Source organism: Mus caroli, chromosome 2 (genome assembly GCF_900094665.2).
Source record: "Mus caroli chromosome 2, CAROLI_EIJ_v1.1, whole genome shotgun sequence".
NCBI lineage: Eukaryota > Metazoa > Chordata > Mammalia > Rodentia > Muridae > Mus > Mus caroli.
The window spans coordinates 21,902,753-21,916,445 of record NC_034571.1 but is presented as its reverse complement, the minus strand read 5'-3'; the positions used below and the strand labels follow the sequence as shown (position 1 = coordinate 21,916,445).

Below are 13,693 nucleotides of genomic sequence, written 5' to 3'. Positions count from 1 at the left end.
CTGCCTAAACGTTAGGATTATAAACCTGTGCGGAGGAGCAAACCCAAGGCTTTTGTGCATGGCACTTACAACTGTGACACATTTCTAGTGCCCTAACCCAGACGTCTTATCTTGTGTACTTGACTCCGGAGCCCTTTTCAATTCCAACAGACCAGCAAATCAGGTAACAAGGCTGGGAGGTGCTGAAGGAACGAGGTATATGGAGAACTACAACTCCCGGTATGCATCTGACTCAACTCACACATTAATTTTTGGTAAGGGGGCCGTGAGCCTGCCTGGGAACGACAACTCCCGGCGTACCTTGGTGCACTTTACCTATTTCCGGCGCGGCACGGGCGGGGGGTGTGGGGGGCAACAGCAGAACACCTACCAAAAAAACCACATTTCCCGGCATACCTACGGGCGCTCATTACGCACTTCCGGCGCGGCTGCGACAGCGCGCTCCGGGCGGCTACGGCGACGCGGGCAGTGGCAGCAAGGGTACAACTCCTGCCCCTTCACTGACGGGCGGCCGAGCTGACAGGAGCCGGGGCGGGGCGGCGGCGGCCAGCGAAGGAGCGCACGGCGGCCCGGCCCCGCCCCTGGTCCTCCCGCCAGCCTCAGTGACCTTCACGGGTTCCGGCGGCGGGTGCAGGCCGGGGCGGCGGCGCGATGTTCGTGCAGGAGGAGAAGATCTTCGCGGGCAAGGTGCTTCGGCTGCACATCTGCGCAGCCGACGGCGCCGAGTGGCTGGAGGAGGCGACCGAGGACACATCGGTGGAGAAGCTCAAGGAGAGTTGCCTCAAACATGTAAGGCCGAGCTCCTTACGACCCAGTTCCACCTCTGCCTCCGTTCTGAAAACCAGAAACCTAGACTTATGTCCCAGACTCCGCCCCAGTCCCCAGCCTTCTGTTTGCCCCGACACTCCTATCTCTACCTAGACGCCAGATTTTCGCTTCTTCCTGGACCGGTCCCCAGTCCCTGCCGTGCAGCCCGCTGCTCCCAGCCTTCGCTCCTCCGGGCCTGGGCAGCGCCTTCCGCTCCTCCAATCACAAACCTAGTGCTCAGAGAAGAGCATCTGGCCCGGCTGTTGAGCGAGCTTTATTTAATTTCTGCAACGTGCTAGGGAGGTGAAGGCGAGAGTGAACAGAGACTGGGAGAGGCAAAGGCAAGGGCTCCTGGTTTTCCAGCCTTGGGGCTTCCCTGCTGTTGGGATGAGCTTTTAGTTACCTCCAGAAGCTGGAAGTAACTAGATCCCATTATAAGAAGACTGGCTCCTTGCCTGAAGAGCCAGCTGCTAGGAGCCCATGGCCGGGACTTGACACTTAGCTGTAGTCACTTAAAATAGTGTCACTGTGGGACAAGTTCCTTGGCTTCTACTTTCTATTGGGGCAACAGTTGATTGAGTGGGAAGGTCCAGGACGACTGTCTCCTGCCAGCAAGTGGCATTTGTTAAGTTTACTTACATTCAGTGAACATTGTACTATAGTTAGCCTTTTAGTTTTAGTTAAGTCTTGGGATTAGCTCTTGAAGCCTTCCTGGCTTTAAGTGCTCCCTGGCTTTAAGTTGAAGATGAAACAGATGCCTGTTAGACACTGGTAGCCTATGGAAGCACCATGCCAGACAAGATTAGTGCCAGATAGCTTTTTAGAGGGGACTCTTGGGAAAGTTAGGGATCTACAGCAGTAGGTTGTTTTAAAGTTCAGCATTGTGTTTCCTCTAAAGGCAGTCTTCAAGTTACTATAGCAGCTGCTTGCAAAGGGTAGTTTATCATCTGTGTGCCTTTGTGTAGTCAGTGTGTAATGTCAGGCAGGCTCCAAGAGATCTGTTTCAAGCCCCTCTTCTGCAGTGCATTAGATGTTGAGTAACCATGGGTCTCAGTGTCTGTGGTTCACCTCAGTGAGGCTCACATGCTCAAGGACAAAATGTATTTTAGACTGCCCAAGGAGTCCCCAACCTTTAAGCTTGTGTTGAGCCTGTGGATTTTCTCCATAGCAAGACCCAGAGGCTCAGCAGAAGCTTAAAGACTGGGGCCTCCTTGGGCATCTAGACTGTTCCCTAGCATCCATGTTGGCCTAGTACTATGCTGTGTCATCTGCTAGGTCAGTTCCTCGGGGCTGAGCTTGGAGTCACTTCAAAGTCGGTGTAAGGATGGAAGGAATGAAAGGTGTTGTCAGCCTCAAACCACATGAGCATGGGATGTCACCGTCACCGCTGTGATCTCTTGCCTAACTCACTCGTGGTGTGGATATGATAATGAGCATGGCAGTGCTCTATGAAGGGAGTGGGGAGATGATTCACAGATGCTTACTAATAAATCTTAGGGGCCGTATGCTTAGGCCTAGGCAGCAGGTTTTTATATGATGCTAATTATTTGTGATATTTCACATTCCAGTTGATATTGGAGTTGTATCTTATTTGACCATTTTTGTCATTATTCTTGTTTAAATTGAGACTATTCTACTCCACATTTTCCAGGGCTGAGGGCTGAAGCAGCAGGAGAATTTCACAGCATTCTAGATCACAGGGCTGGAGAGCAGAGGCATGAGAACTGACCCACCACCGGGTCCCATCGGCTCGAGGAGTCACAGTGCATTTATTAGAAAAGATGATCTCCTCGTTGTACCTGACTGTAAACCTCTCATGCACAAGATACTGTTATCCTGGCCTGACTTCCATGCTCTTTACTGTCCTGTGCACCCTGGTTACTGGGCTTGTTGTCACTATTATTTTTCCTTTTTTCCTCTCTTCCAGAGGGGTATGGTAGAGTTTTTTAAAAATTTTTCTCCCACAACACTCCTGGGAATTTACAGCTGTATCAAGGAGAGGCTTTTTATTTAAATTCTTAAGGAAATAGATTTGTTTTTTGCCTTCCCCTTTTTGTTTTACCCAAAGTGACTTCACCATGGTATTGCCCAGCTTCCACTGCCAGTATCTAGGAAGGGGGCACAGTAAGTCCTCTTTTCTAAAGGGGGTTAGTGGAAGTCTGGGGTGATGGAGCTGTGGTGTGGAGGAACTTTTCTGTAGTGTAGCATCTGGATGAAGCACATGACTTCTCCTCCAAAGCCTAAACCGTCCCAGGTCCTGTGAAGAGTTAGCCCCTGTTATCTTTTTTTTTCTTTTAAAGATTTATTTATTCATTTAATGTATATGAGTACACTGTTGTTGTCTTCAGACACCAGAAGAGGGCATCAGATCCCATTATAGATGGTTGTTAGCCACCATGTGGTTGCTGGGAATTGAACTCAGGACCTCTGAAAGAGCAGTCAGTGCTCTTAACCACTGAGCCATCTCTCCAGCCCCCATGCCCTGTTATCTTTCCATGATGTCCAGTACTAGATATGAGCAGAAGCTAATGACAGACACCTCTTGGATATGTGCACATGAAGATAGGGTTGTGGTGGTGTGTAGTGTGTCGACCTGTGTCATGTCTTGTTCCTGGTGTGCTGCTGACAGGCTTCAGAATACAGTTACTAGTTTTTAATTGTGTTTCAGACTGTATTCTGAACTTGACAAATCTGCTAGAATTAACCAGGGATTTTAGAATTTCAAAGCATCCCACTTAGTAGTTTTTGAAGCAGAATGGGTGTTCTACTGTTTTGGTTGTTATGACCTGGTACCACATCAAAGCAAATGAAGGGATGTTTATTTTAGTTCATGGTTTGGAGCGATACAGTTCTTTCTGGTGATGGGGTATGGTGGCAAGTGGCTCTGCCAGGGGGAGCCTGAGGCTGCTTGCTCACATATCTTTGAATCAGGAAGCAGAAAGGGCAGTGCTGGTGCTCAGTTGACTGACTTATGGGTATTCAGTCTGGAACTCCAGCAGCCCATTCGATGGGGCTACCACATTCAGGCTTGGTTTTCTTCCCCCTCATTTAATTCTCTGTGGAAAGCCCTGATAGACACCCAGCAGTGTGCCTTATTGATGCCATAGGTATTTCTTAATTAAACATTACTAAAGAGTCATTTCAGGTTCAAGGAAAGTTGAGGTTGTGTGCTTCATCACAGTGTTGAGTAAGGTGGTTGCTGTAGGGTAGATTTATCTTACAAGTCCTTAGTCTTAACAGCTTTGTCTGAGTGCCATGGTCCACTTTTCAAAACTGGTTTCAATCTGAGACTGATGCAAGATTCTGGAACTCTAAAATTCCAGGGTCTAGAGGGAAATGCATGCTTCTGTTTTTTCTTCTCCTCTGGTTAGCAGCCATATATACAGAGGCCCTTTGTTGAGTGTGTGTATCATGGTACACAAGATACCTTCCAGAACATCCAGGAAGGCCTGAAGAACCCTGTGTCCAAAGTGGCCCACTCTGGGACGGGCCAAAGCTTTCTCTTCCAAACCTGTGTGTCAGTCCCTTTCAGGTTTTAGAAAGCACTAGTGAGTTCTTTCACTGGATTTCCTGAACTTCTTCCATTCTTAATCTAACACCAGGGACCCATTGCAGCAAGAAATACTTATAGCCCTTGGCCTTGTTCTGAGTTTGGGGAGGGGCTGCAGCTGACTTGGTATTGGGCCTGGGAAAGTTGTCTGATGCTGGGCAGTGGTGGACTCGTGGAAACTTGTACAAACTCGAGTTTACCTGGTGACAAACCACAGGCACAGTGATCCCCCATTTGTGCCATGTGGTGCCAGCAGTGTGTTCGTGGTCTTTGTCTTCTTGGCAATCAGATAGAAGATAGGTGTGGCCCAGAGGCAGGCAGGACTCTGTCATTGCAGATGATGCGTTTGCATTCTGAATGAGTGCTGGAGCCTGGCTGAGATCATAAGCTACGATTGCCAGGCCTCTGTCTGTGGTGGAAGATTGAAGAGATTGTACAAGCCTCCACTCAGTATGTGAAGTCCCTTGTCATGCGGTCGGTGCCTGCAGGATCACCTGCTGGGTCCTTTCAGAGGTGCTGTCTTCCTCCGTAGCACAGATAGTTTGCTTTCTACCTCCTCTGCCAGATGCTGTCACTAGGTTCTAGGGCCCTGGGGACACAAACACAGCCGTGTGCCCCCTGATCTCCTGTAGGCTGCATCTGGAGTAGGGTATTGCTAGGGCCCAAGACTAAGCTGAGGCCTATTGTGTGCTGTGCTCTGTTGAGGACTTTGTGGTATTCACTGGGCAGGTGTGGCCACCTTGCTCCTGGAAAGCAGTCTTCTCTCTGTTCAGTTCTTCTGCCTTTTGTGTGTCTGCTGAAGAAGGAAAAGCAAATGCATAAGGCAGCTAGATCTTTACATCCTCAGGAGAACACAGGCATATATTCACCTAAAAATCACTTTCCAGATCTTTCTAGACTAAAGTGATTTGGGTTGCAAGTGCGTATCAGTAGGACCTTTCCCCAAGCTCTTAGCCATCTTGGGAGTCTACTGTGGGTTGGTTATTAGCTTGAAAGTGTGGAGGGATCAGTGCTTGCTGGCATTTTACTCCGTTTTTCTGTTTTTTTTTTTTTTTTGTTTTTTTGGTTTTTTTAAAATCATGTATGGGGATTCCTTACTGTCATTTATGCTTTAATGTCTTGACTAGTATGAAAATGCAGTAATTCCATGGGCTGGGAGATGCCTCGGTTGGTAAAGTGTCTCCTATACAGAATGATAACTTGGGCTTGGGTCCCCAGTACCTGTGTGAAAAGAAAGCGAGTGCCACCAGCATGTCTGTCACCCAGCACTAGGGCGGTGAGGAGGAGGGCAGTCAGCATATACACTATACATATACACATGACAGAGAGACAACAGAGACAAACCTTAGTAATTCCATGTGTGGCTTGAGATGTCAGGCTCTGTGTTACTCCTATCATAGTTTACTTCCGATTTAGAGATTCGTGGCTTAATTCTTCCCCCAGGGTGCTCATGGGAGCTTAGAAGACCCCAAGAATGTGACCCACCATAAGCTAATACATGCTGCTTCAGAGAGGGTGCTGAGTGACAGCAAAACGATCTTGGAAGAAAACATCCAGGACCAAGGTAAGGAGGCTGTGAGGCAGAGCCCATAGAACATGGAGCCTGCATCCCCAGGCCACCCACAAGGTGCTTTTCTGAATTCACACAAGAGCAGGAGAACTAGATTGACTGCTTTTGTGTTTGTTTGTTTGTTTGTTGTTTTGTTTTGTTTTGTTTTTCAACTAAAAGAAGTACATGTTTTGGTGTACTTGTGAAAAGTAGCAGAAACCTAAACCAGACAGCTGGCAGACATCTGAGAAGTCAAATTCAAGTGTTATGTTTAGTCCTGTTCTAAAGCAAAACCAGATCCTGGAGCTTCTGTGGCTTGATTTGTGCCGGAAGCACTCATCACAGTGGCTAGCTGTTTAGGGTGCAGGTGAGACACTTCTGTTCTGCACACCCACTTTTCACTTATGCTTGGCTCTGGGACAAAACTTGTTTTCTGTATGTCATTCAAATGAGGACTTATGATGTCTATGACCAAACCCAAACTAGAGGGGAAGGTGACCCCACTCTCCCCCCCACCCCACCCTGCCATGGTGAACTGTGGACTGGCTACAGGTTGCTCATGCTTTAGATCACATATCTATTGCCTCACAGATTTTTAGAACTGAGCCCTTGAAAATAAAGACATTATGCAAGATGTCCACTAGTACTCTTTGTGGTTATCAGGGATGTTCAGTGACATCTTCTGAAGACCCAGGTTGTCTGTGGTGACCCAGTGGCCATTTCAAAGCTGAGGAGGGGATGCTGGCTTGGCTTAGGAGGGACCCAGGGATCCTGCTTTCTTTTTCTTTTTTTTTTTTTTTTCCAAGACAGGGTTTCTCTGTGTAGCCCTGGCTGTCCTGGAACTCACTCTGTAGACCAGGCTGGCCTTGAACTCAGAAATCCTGTCTCTGCCTCCCGAGTGCTGGGATTAAAGGCGTGCGCCACCACCGCCTGGTGGGATCCTACTTTCTAACCTCAAGCATTAAGCACCATTTTTGTGTGTCATGTGCAAATGTCATGACACACAAGACATTCTGTCATCACACACACACACACACTCACACACACACACACACACACACACACAGATATGTATACATTCGTAAATATGCTTGTGGAAGTCTGGGGTTGACATCTATTTGTTGAGGCAGAGTCTCTTGTTAAACTCAGAGCTTGTCTATACAGCCATTCTGGCTAGCTAGCTTAATTTGGGGATTTCCAGCCTCTGCCTCCAAGTAGTACAACTATGGGCAAGCTGCCGTGCCCACCTGTCATTCAAACAGTTCTGAGGATCTGAATCCCAGTCCTCAGTCGTCTATAGCAAGCCCTTAAACCACTGAGCCATCTCCCTGACCCCCATCTGCTACCTTTTCTGTCATTTATGGCTCTGGAACACTAACTGACTTCATAAATATAACTTATTTTTTCTAGACGTCTTGTTATTGATAAAAAAGCGTGTTCCTTCTCCACTCCCTAAGATGGCTGACGTCTCAGCAGAAGAAAAGGTCAGTGTCAACGTTAGGAAGTAGGGCTCTTCACTGCTGCTTCTTTGCCGTCTCTCGTGTTATTTTCTGGGACTGTATTGTCCCTCCACAGGATGTGTGGTATAAGGGGCCCTTCATCACGGCTGAGCCTGTACTGAACTGAGTGTTTGTGATTGCTGACCAGTGACAGAAGAGAGTGAGAACACGGTCCTCAGCAGGTGCTTCCTCATGTTGCTGCCAGTGTGGCTCCTGCACTTAAAGGGTTGGCATGCAGAGAGATGACAAGCAGCTGCGCACCTGGTTTGGCCTGTGTCTGTCCTTGCAATTTTGCAATTACGCCTAGTTCTATGTCTTGAAGTCTGTGTTAGAGTGTCATCTGGGGCTTATACCTTCTCTTTATCTAGGGGCCTCAGGAAAACTACCCCTTTGTCTCTTGTGTAGTGGCTGCTCCAGAGTTCATCCTTCAGCAAGGTTCTCTAATACAGTGCCTGTCAGTAGCCTGTCTGCTCTAACACCAGACCACATGCCTGTGCCTAATGAAGGGAAATTGTTTATAAAGATTTTTTTTTTATTTGTGTATTTCTATGAGTCTGTGTGTCTGTGCCCACAGAGGTCAGAAGAGGCTATCTGATCCCCTGGAATTGGAGTTATAGATGGATGTGAGCCTCCTGAAGTTGGTGCTAGGAGCTGAATGTAGGTCCTGTGGAAGAGTAGCAAGCACTCTTGAGTGTTGAGCCATCTCTTCAGTCCCAGGATGTACTCTTTTAAAGGGCAGTCACCTTTGTTTAACACCTTTTTCTGTCTCGGGATTCTGGAGTTTCTTGTACATGCTTTGAAATGCCAGGGAGAGAGCGTTGGTCTTAAGGAAGGCCAACTCTTGGGTGGACCTATGACCTGATAGCAGATGAGTTACTTTGGGGTCTCTGCTGGGGCCAAGGATATAGGAGAGTGCCAGGCCTTCACACCCTCCTTATCTTTGACCACCTGGCCACAGTGATGGGTGGGTGTGGGTGTGGGTACAGTCAGCAGCACATGGGCAGGTTGCTCCATCCATCTTCACCAGACAGATCCTGGGCCTCACCCTGCTTTCCTCACTGATAGCAGAGCGCAGATAACAGTTCTAACTGGATGTTTAGACTTGAAGTCCCCGTAACTATTAAGAACATAGTTCTGGGGGCTGATGAGATGGCTCAGCGGTTAAGAGTACTGGCTGCTCTTCCAAAGGTCCTGAGTTCAATTCCCAGTAACCACATGGTGGCTCACGACCATCTATAAAAGGATTTGATGCCCTCTTCAGGCAGGCGAGTATACATTAAGAACACTCGTTTATAAATTAGTAAATAAATAATTAAGTAATAAAAAAAACATAGTTCTGACTACAAACTATGTAGCCTGCTGCTTGCTTAAGGTACTTAAGGTACCTAGCAAGTAGCTTGCTAGAGCTGCCTTGACACAATACATAACTGCGAAGTTAAAAATCATGGCATTACTTCAGGATCTAAGTAAAAATAATGCAGTTAGTAAGAGTCAAAGAGTACTACAAATCTAATAAAAATAGACTCACGTTTCCTAAAGGAAGTCACTCAACTATTGGTGTTAGTGACAGATTCTGGCTGCCCTATTCATGCCACTGACACCCACCGCAGCCCACCTCTAATTCCTTCAGCTGATATCTTCAGTAATTCTCTTCCGGCTCTCTAGGTACTCTGCATTCATTGTTCTTTCTGGAATTACAACGTTAGATGTAGCCTCTCAGTGATAAGGCTACAGCTCCCCTCCTAGCCTCTTCCTTTGAGTGATAGCCAATGCTGGGTGAAGCTGGTCCTCTTTACTTACTGTTGTCATGGAAGTACTCATTTTTGTGAGTATAGCATATTAGGATTTCTGTTTGTCTTGGGCCTGGGGATGTTTCTTAGTGGTTGAGCATTTGTCTTGTGTATCTAAGCCCTCAGATGCCTCTGGCCTATGTGTGTTGTTTGAATCGCTGCTGTGCAGCCAGCTCTCTGATTCTCTCTGTGTTGGATGTTGGGTTCCTGATGCCTCCTTTGGTTGCCACAGACCTGCTTTCTGAACATAGTATTAAGGCTTGTGAGGACAGAGGCTCAGTTGAGGTTGTGGGAAGAATGTGCTTCTGGGTCCTTTCAGACAGTTGCCAGGATTCTGTCACTGAGGTCAGCTGAAGGCTACTTTTAGTTCCTGGAGGCAGTTTGCATGGCTTTCCGTCTTTGCCAAAGAAGCAGAGATTTTTAGTGGTTGAACCCCCTTGTTGGGAAGAGTGAACCCTTTGAAAGGACTCAAAACCATTTGCTTTTTCTACATTTAGCTGAGCCATGTGATAAAACCCAAGCCAAGGACTGATCACCCTGCTTACATCTTAGGGTTTTACAGACTTGGGGACTGTGAGCGGGAAGCATACATAGGGCTTGTCTGAGTGCTGCTTCTGCAGAATTGAGTGTCAGCTTGTCTTCCTTTGCTGTGTCGGACTTTAATACCTATGGGAGCATTCTAGAGGAGGAAGGGCTTATTGTGACGTTCGCTTTACAGAAGTTTCAGTCTGGGATCACCTGGCGTCATTGCTTTTAGGCTATAAATGTGCAGAAAGGTGATGGAAGAACCAGCAAACAGAAGCTGCTCACTGCATGCTAGTCAGGAACAAAGAAGAGTGACAGGAAGGGACAGGACATACTCTTTAAAACATACATCTTCACCTGGGTGCTGGCGCACGCCTTTAATCCCAGTACTCGGGAGGCAGAGACAGGTGGATCTCTGAGTTTGAGGCCAGCCTGGACTATGGAGCAAGTCTCAGGCAGCCAGGGCTCCACAAAGAAACCTGTCTGGAAAAAAAAAAACAAAACAAACAGAAAGACACATTTCAGATCCACACTTTGACCAGGCCTTGCTCTCCATAGTTCTGCCATCTAACAGCTCCTCAGATGTTTGGGCTTTAAGGTAAAAGCCTTGCTTGCTATGTAGCTCTGCTAGCTCTGCTTCTGTGTAGACTTGGCTGGCTTTGCACTGTTGGAGGTCTTTTCCCCCTAGCCTCCCAAGTGCTGGTATTACTGATGTGTGCCACCACACCTGTTTTCTCTGATTGCTCTTGATAATTTCTGTCTTGGTTTCTTTCTCTGCAGCTGTTGTTGGCTGGCCTGGTGGGCCATCCTGTGGATTTCCTTAACTGTATCTTCTGACTATTCTATAGCCCTTTTACCTGGCTACTTTGGCTCTTGCTGGTGGTACCTTGGTGTGCACACACTGGGTGGGTGTGGCTTGGGGTTGCTGGTGCTGAGGTGCCCACCTCCCACACTTGCTCCTCCTCTTCTTCTCACTACTTTTAGTTTCCTCTTCTTGGTCTTGAAGCATTCTGTGTGCCCTAGCGTCTGAGAGCCCTGGAGGCTTGCTTGTGCCAACTGCTGGGCTCACTGTGACAGAGACCTTCTTGTACCCTTCCTGTCTCATTTGTTCTGGTTGGCTTGCTGAGTCTGAGTAGCTGGGGTGAACAAGAAGCAAAGCAATAAGTGGGTGCTGCAGGAAGGTCCCCTTCTCTTTTTCCCTCCCTCCCTGAGTGCAGCCTCCCCCACTCTAGGGTCTCAGGCCAACTAGATTGCTGTTGGCCAAAGGCTATGAGGTAGAGGTACCGTCCTGACTCTTGGATCCCAGGCCTGCTGCCCTTTGGTAGGTTGGTGTAGCCTTGCTCTTGGTAGGTTCTGCCCTGTGGGCTCTTGCATTAGCCACGGCCCCAGCCATCCTTTGTGTGTCTTTTCTAACCGTTCTGTACTTTGTTTACTGTACACTGTTTGCTTCTTGTACCTTCTGAACTTGCTGAGTGCTGCGGCCACTGCTGGTTTGGTTTTCTCTCCTATCCTCTTTATCTGTGAGCTTCTGCCACCTTCATCTTTTACTTTCATCCATGGAGGCTTGGGAGGCCTCCAGAGTTCACTGCAGCTATGTGCTTCCTCCAGAGGCCTCTTCCCCATTCCCGATGAAGCTTCACAGGACCACCACTCTGCAGCACCATCCTCTCTGTCTGTCTTCATGTACATATGGTTTGTAGCAGGTGAGGTCATGTCTGGTGTATCTTGTTAGACTTCTGCTTCCAGTTCTGTGCACAGAACTTTCCAGAATCCTCTAGATGAAGGGAATCAGACCTAAGGCTTAGAAGGTTACTGTTCTCCTTTTCTCTGGGCTGCTGTTCCATGTTCATTGTCATACTCTTCAAGGTCCTGGGCGCTTTGCTAACTTGAGTCATTTTCTCTGCAGAAGAAACAAGAGCAAAAGGCTCCAGACAAAGATGCTATTCTTCGAGCAACGGCAAACCTGCCTGCCTGCAACACTGACCGGACTGCTGTCCAGACCACCATGAGAGATGTGAGTACCTGCCTAGTGTGGGGCTCGAGGAGAAGCTCCTAAAAGTGCTTGGGGATGGTGTGGTGACTGGCACATGCTCGTGGTTCTGGTGTTCAGGAGACTGAGACAGGAGGATGGCTTGAGCTTAGGTTTGAGGCTAGCTTGGATGTTATAGTTAAGACCACCCCTCAGCCCCCTAAAAAAAGAATCTGAAACAGAATATTCAGGAACCCTTTACTACTTTTTTAAAAATTTATTTATTATTATATGTAAGTACACTATAGCTGTCTTCAGACACACCAGAAGAGGGCATCAGATCTCACTACAGATGGTTGTGAGTCACCATGTGGTTGCTGGGAATTGAACTCAGGACCTTCAGAAGAGCAGTTAGTGTTCTTAACCACTGAGCCATCTCTCCAGCCCCCTTTATTACTTTTGAACTGTTCTATAAATTAACAATTTTTTTCAAACTACAAAGTTGACAAGATACCTGTAGCACTGGACGGACAGACAGCTGTATGGAAATGTAATGTCTTTGCTCTGGGTACAAAGCTTTCAGGGAATAGTCTGAGCTCCCCAGTTACTTTGGACAAGGAAACCAAGCTAAAGTCAAAGCCTGCAGCATGCGCACATGGGCCAGCCATGATAGGATGTACTTGTGTGTGCAGTTGGGGAAAGTTGCCACCACTTAACTTCGTTAGGTCCCCATTCATCTGGACACTGCTGGAAGCCAGACCTCTCTGGGGTCTCTTTTGAAGAGGTCCTTTAGATAAGAGCTTTGTATTCTTCAGTGACTGACAGGGGATGTGTCCCTTTCTGGCTTCTGTGGGTTCAGCCCTGGATCCAGCCTCTCAGGGGGCTTTAGGCTGTGGTATCCCACCTCCAGGCCCTATACTAGGCAGGGGGTGCTGCACCAGTCTAGTGTTTTCAGGTTCTTTGTTAGTTTTTGAGACAATATCCTCACTGTGTAGACGAGGCTGACCTTGAATTACACAGAGATCTGCCTGGCTCTGCCTTCCAGCTCTGAGATTAAAGGTAAGGCCCAACATGCCCTTGTAGATTTGGAGGGCTATGTCTGGGATAGTGTTGCAGATTTAAGCAAGTTTGTTGGACATTCTGAGAAATAATCTTGTTTGTTTGTTTGCTCGTTTTTGAGGCAGGGTTTTACTGTAGAGTTAAGGTTGGCCTCAAGCTCCCAGCAGTCTTCTTTTCTCAGCCTGGCAAGAGCAGGGATTACAAGAGTGCATCACTGCACCGGGCATGATCTCTTTCTTTCTTCTACTGCAGTTCCAGACAGAACTCCGGAAGATCCTCGTGTCTCTTATTGAGGTGGCACAGAAGCTGTTAGCACTGAATCCTGATGCAGTTGAATTGTTTAAGAAGGCAAATGGTATGCGTGGGTCCTAGGCTGCACCTAAAAGTGTCCCCAGCCCTCACATTGAAAGCAAGTTCTGCTTTGGTTAATGGGGGAGAGGGTTTGCTAGGTGAGGTGAGCCTCTGCAGATGAGGCTGGGGGGCTTCAAAGGACTCTGGAATCCCCTCATGGCAGGCCTTGTCTTTCTCCTCAGCTATGCTGGATGAAGATGAGGATGAGCGAGTGGATGAGACTGCCTTGCGGCAGCTCACAGAAATGGGCTTTCCTGAGAGCAGAGCCTCAAAGGCCCTTCGGCTGAACCAGTATGCTTGCTTTCTTCTTGCCCTGGGCTTCCCTGTGATTCTCCTTCCAGTCTCTGGAGTCATACTTTTTTTTTAAGATTTATTTAAAATTTTTATTTATTTGTGTATATGTACATATGTGTATGGGTGCCCATAGAAGTCAGAAGAGGAAGTTGGATCTTCTGGAGCTAGAGTTACAGACTGCTGTGAACTGCCTGACACAGGTGCTAGGAACCAAACTCAGGAGCTCTTCATCTTAATCTTGGAGCCAGCTCTCCAATCCAATTGAGTCATTTCTTTTTTTTTTTTTTTTTTTTTAGATTT

At 47.6% G+C, this 13,693-nt stretch overlaps 1 protein-coding gene across 2 annotated transcripts in view; it reads left to right on the top strand.

Annotated features, from left to right (window-relative positions):
• Positions 1 to 459: 459 nt before the first annotated feature.
• Positions 460 to 13,693, top strand: part of Ubac1 (UBA domain containing 1) — a 23,848-nt gene continuing 10,614 nt past the window's right edge. For both annotated transcript variants that reach the window (XM_029474336.1, XM_021150867.2), the window contains exons 1-6: positions 460 to 789; positions 5,801 to 5,921; positions 7,317 to 7,390; positions 11,627 to 11,734; positions 13,001 to 13,103; positions 13,282 to 13,390. In XM_029474336.1, coding sequence (XP_029330196.1) covers positions 652 to 789; positions 5,801 to 5,921; positions 7,317 to 7,390; positions 11,627 to 11,734; positions 13,001 to 13,103; positions 13,282 to 13,390 — 653 coding nt within the window. In that variant the 5' untranslated portion in view covers positions 460 to 651. The remainder of the gene's footprint in view (positions 790 to 5,800; positions 5,922 to 7,316; positions 7,391 to 11,626; positions 11,735 to 13,000; positions 13,104 to 13,281; positions 13,391 to 13,693) is intronic.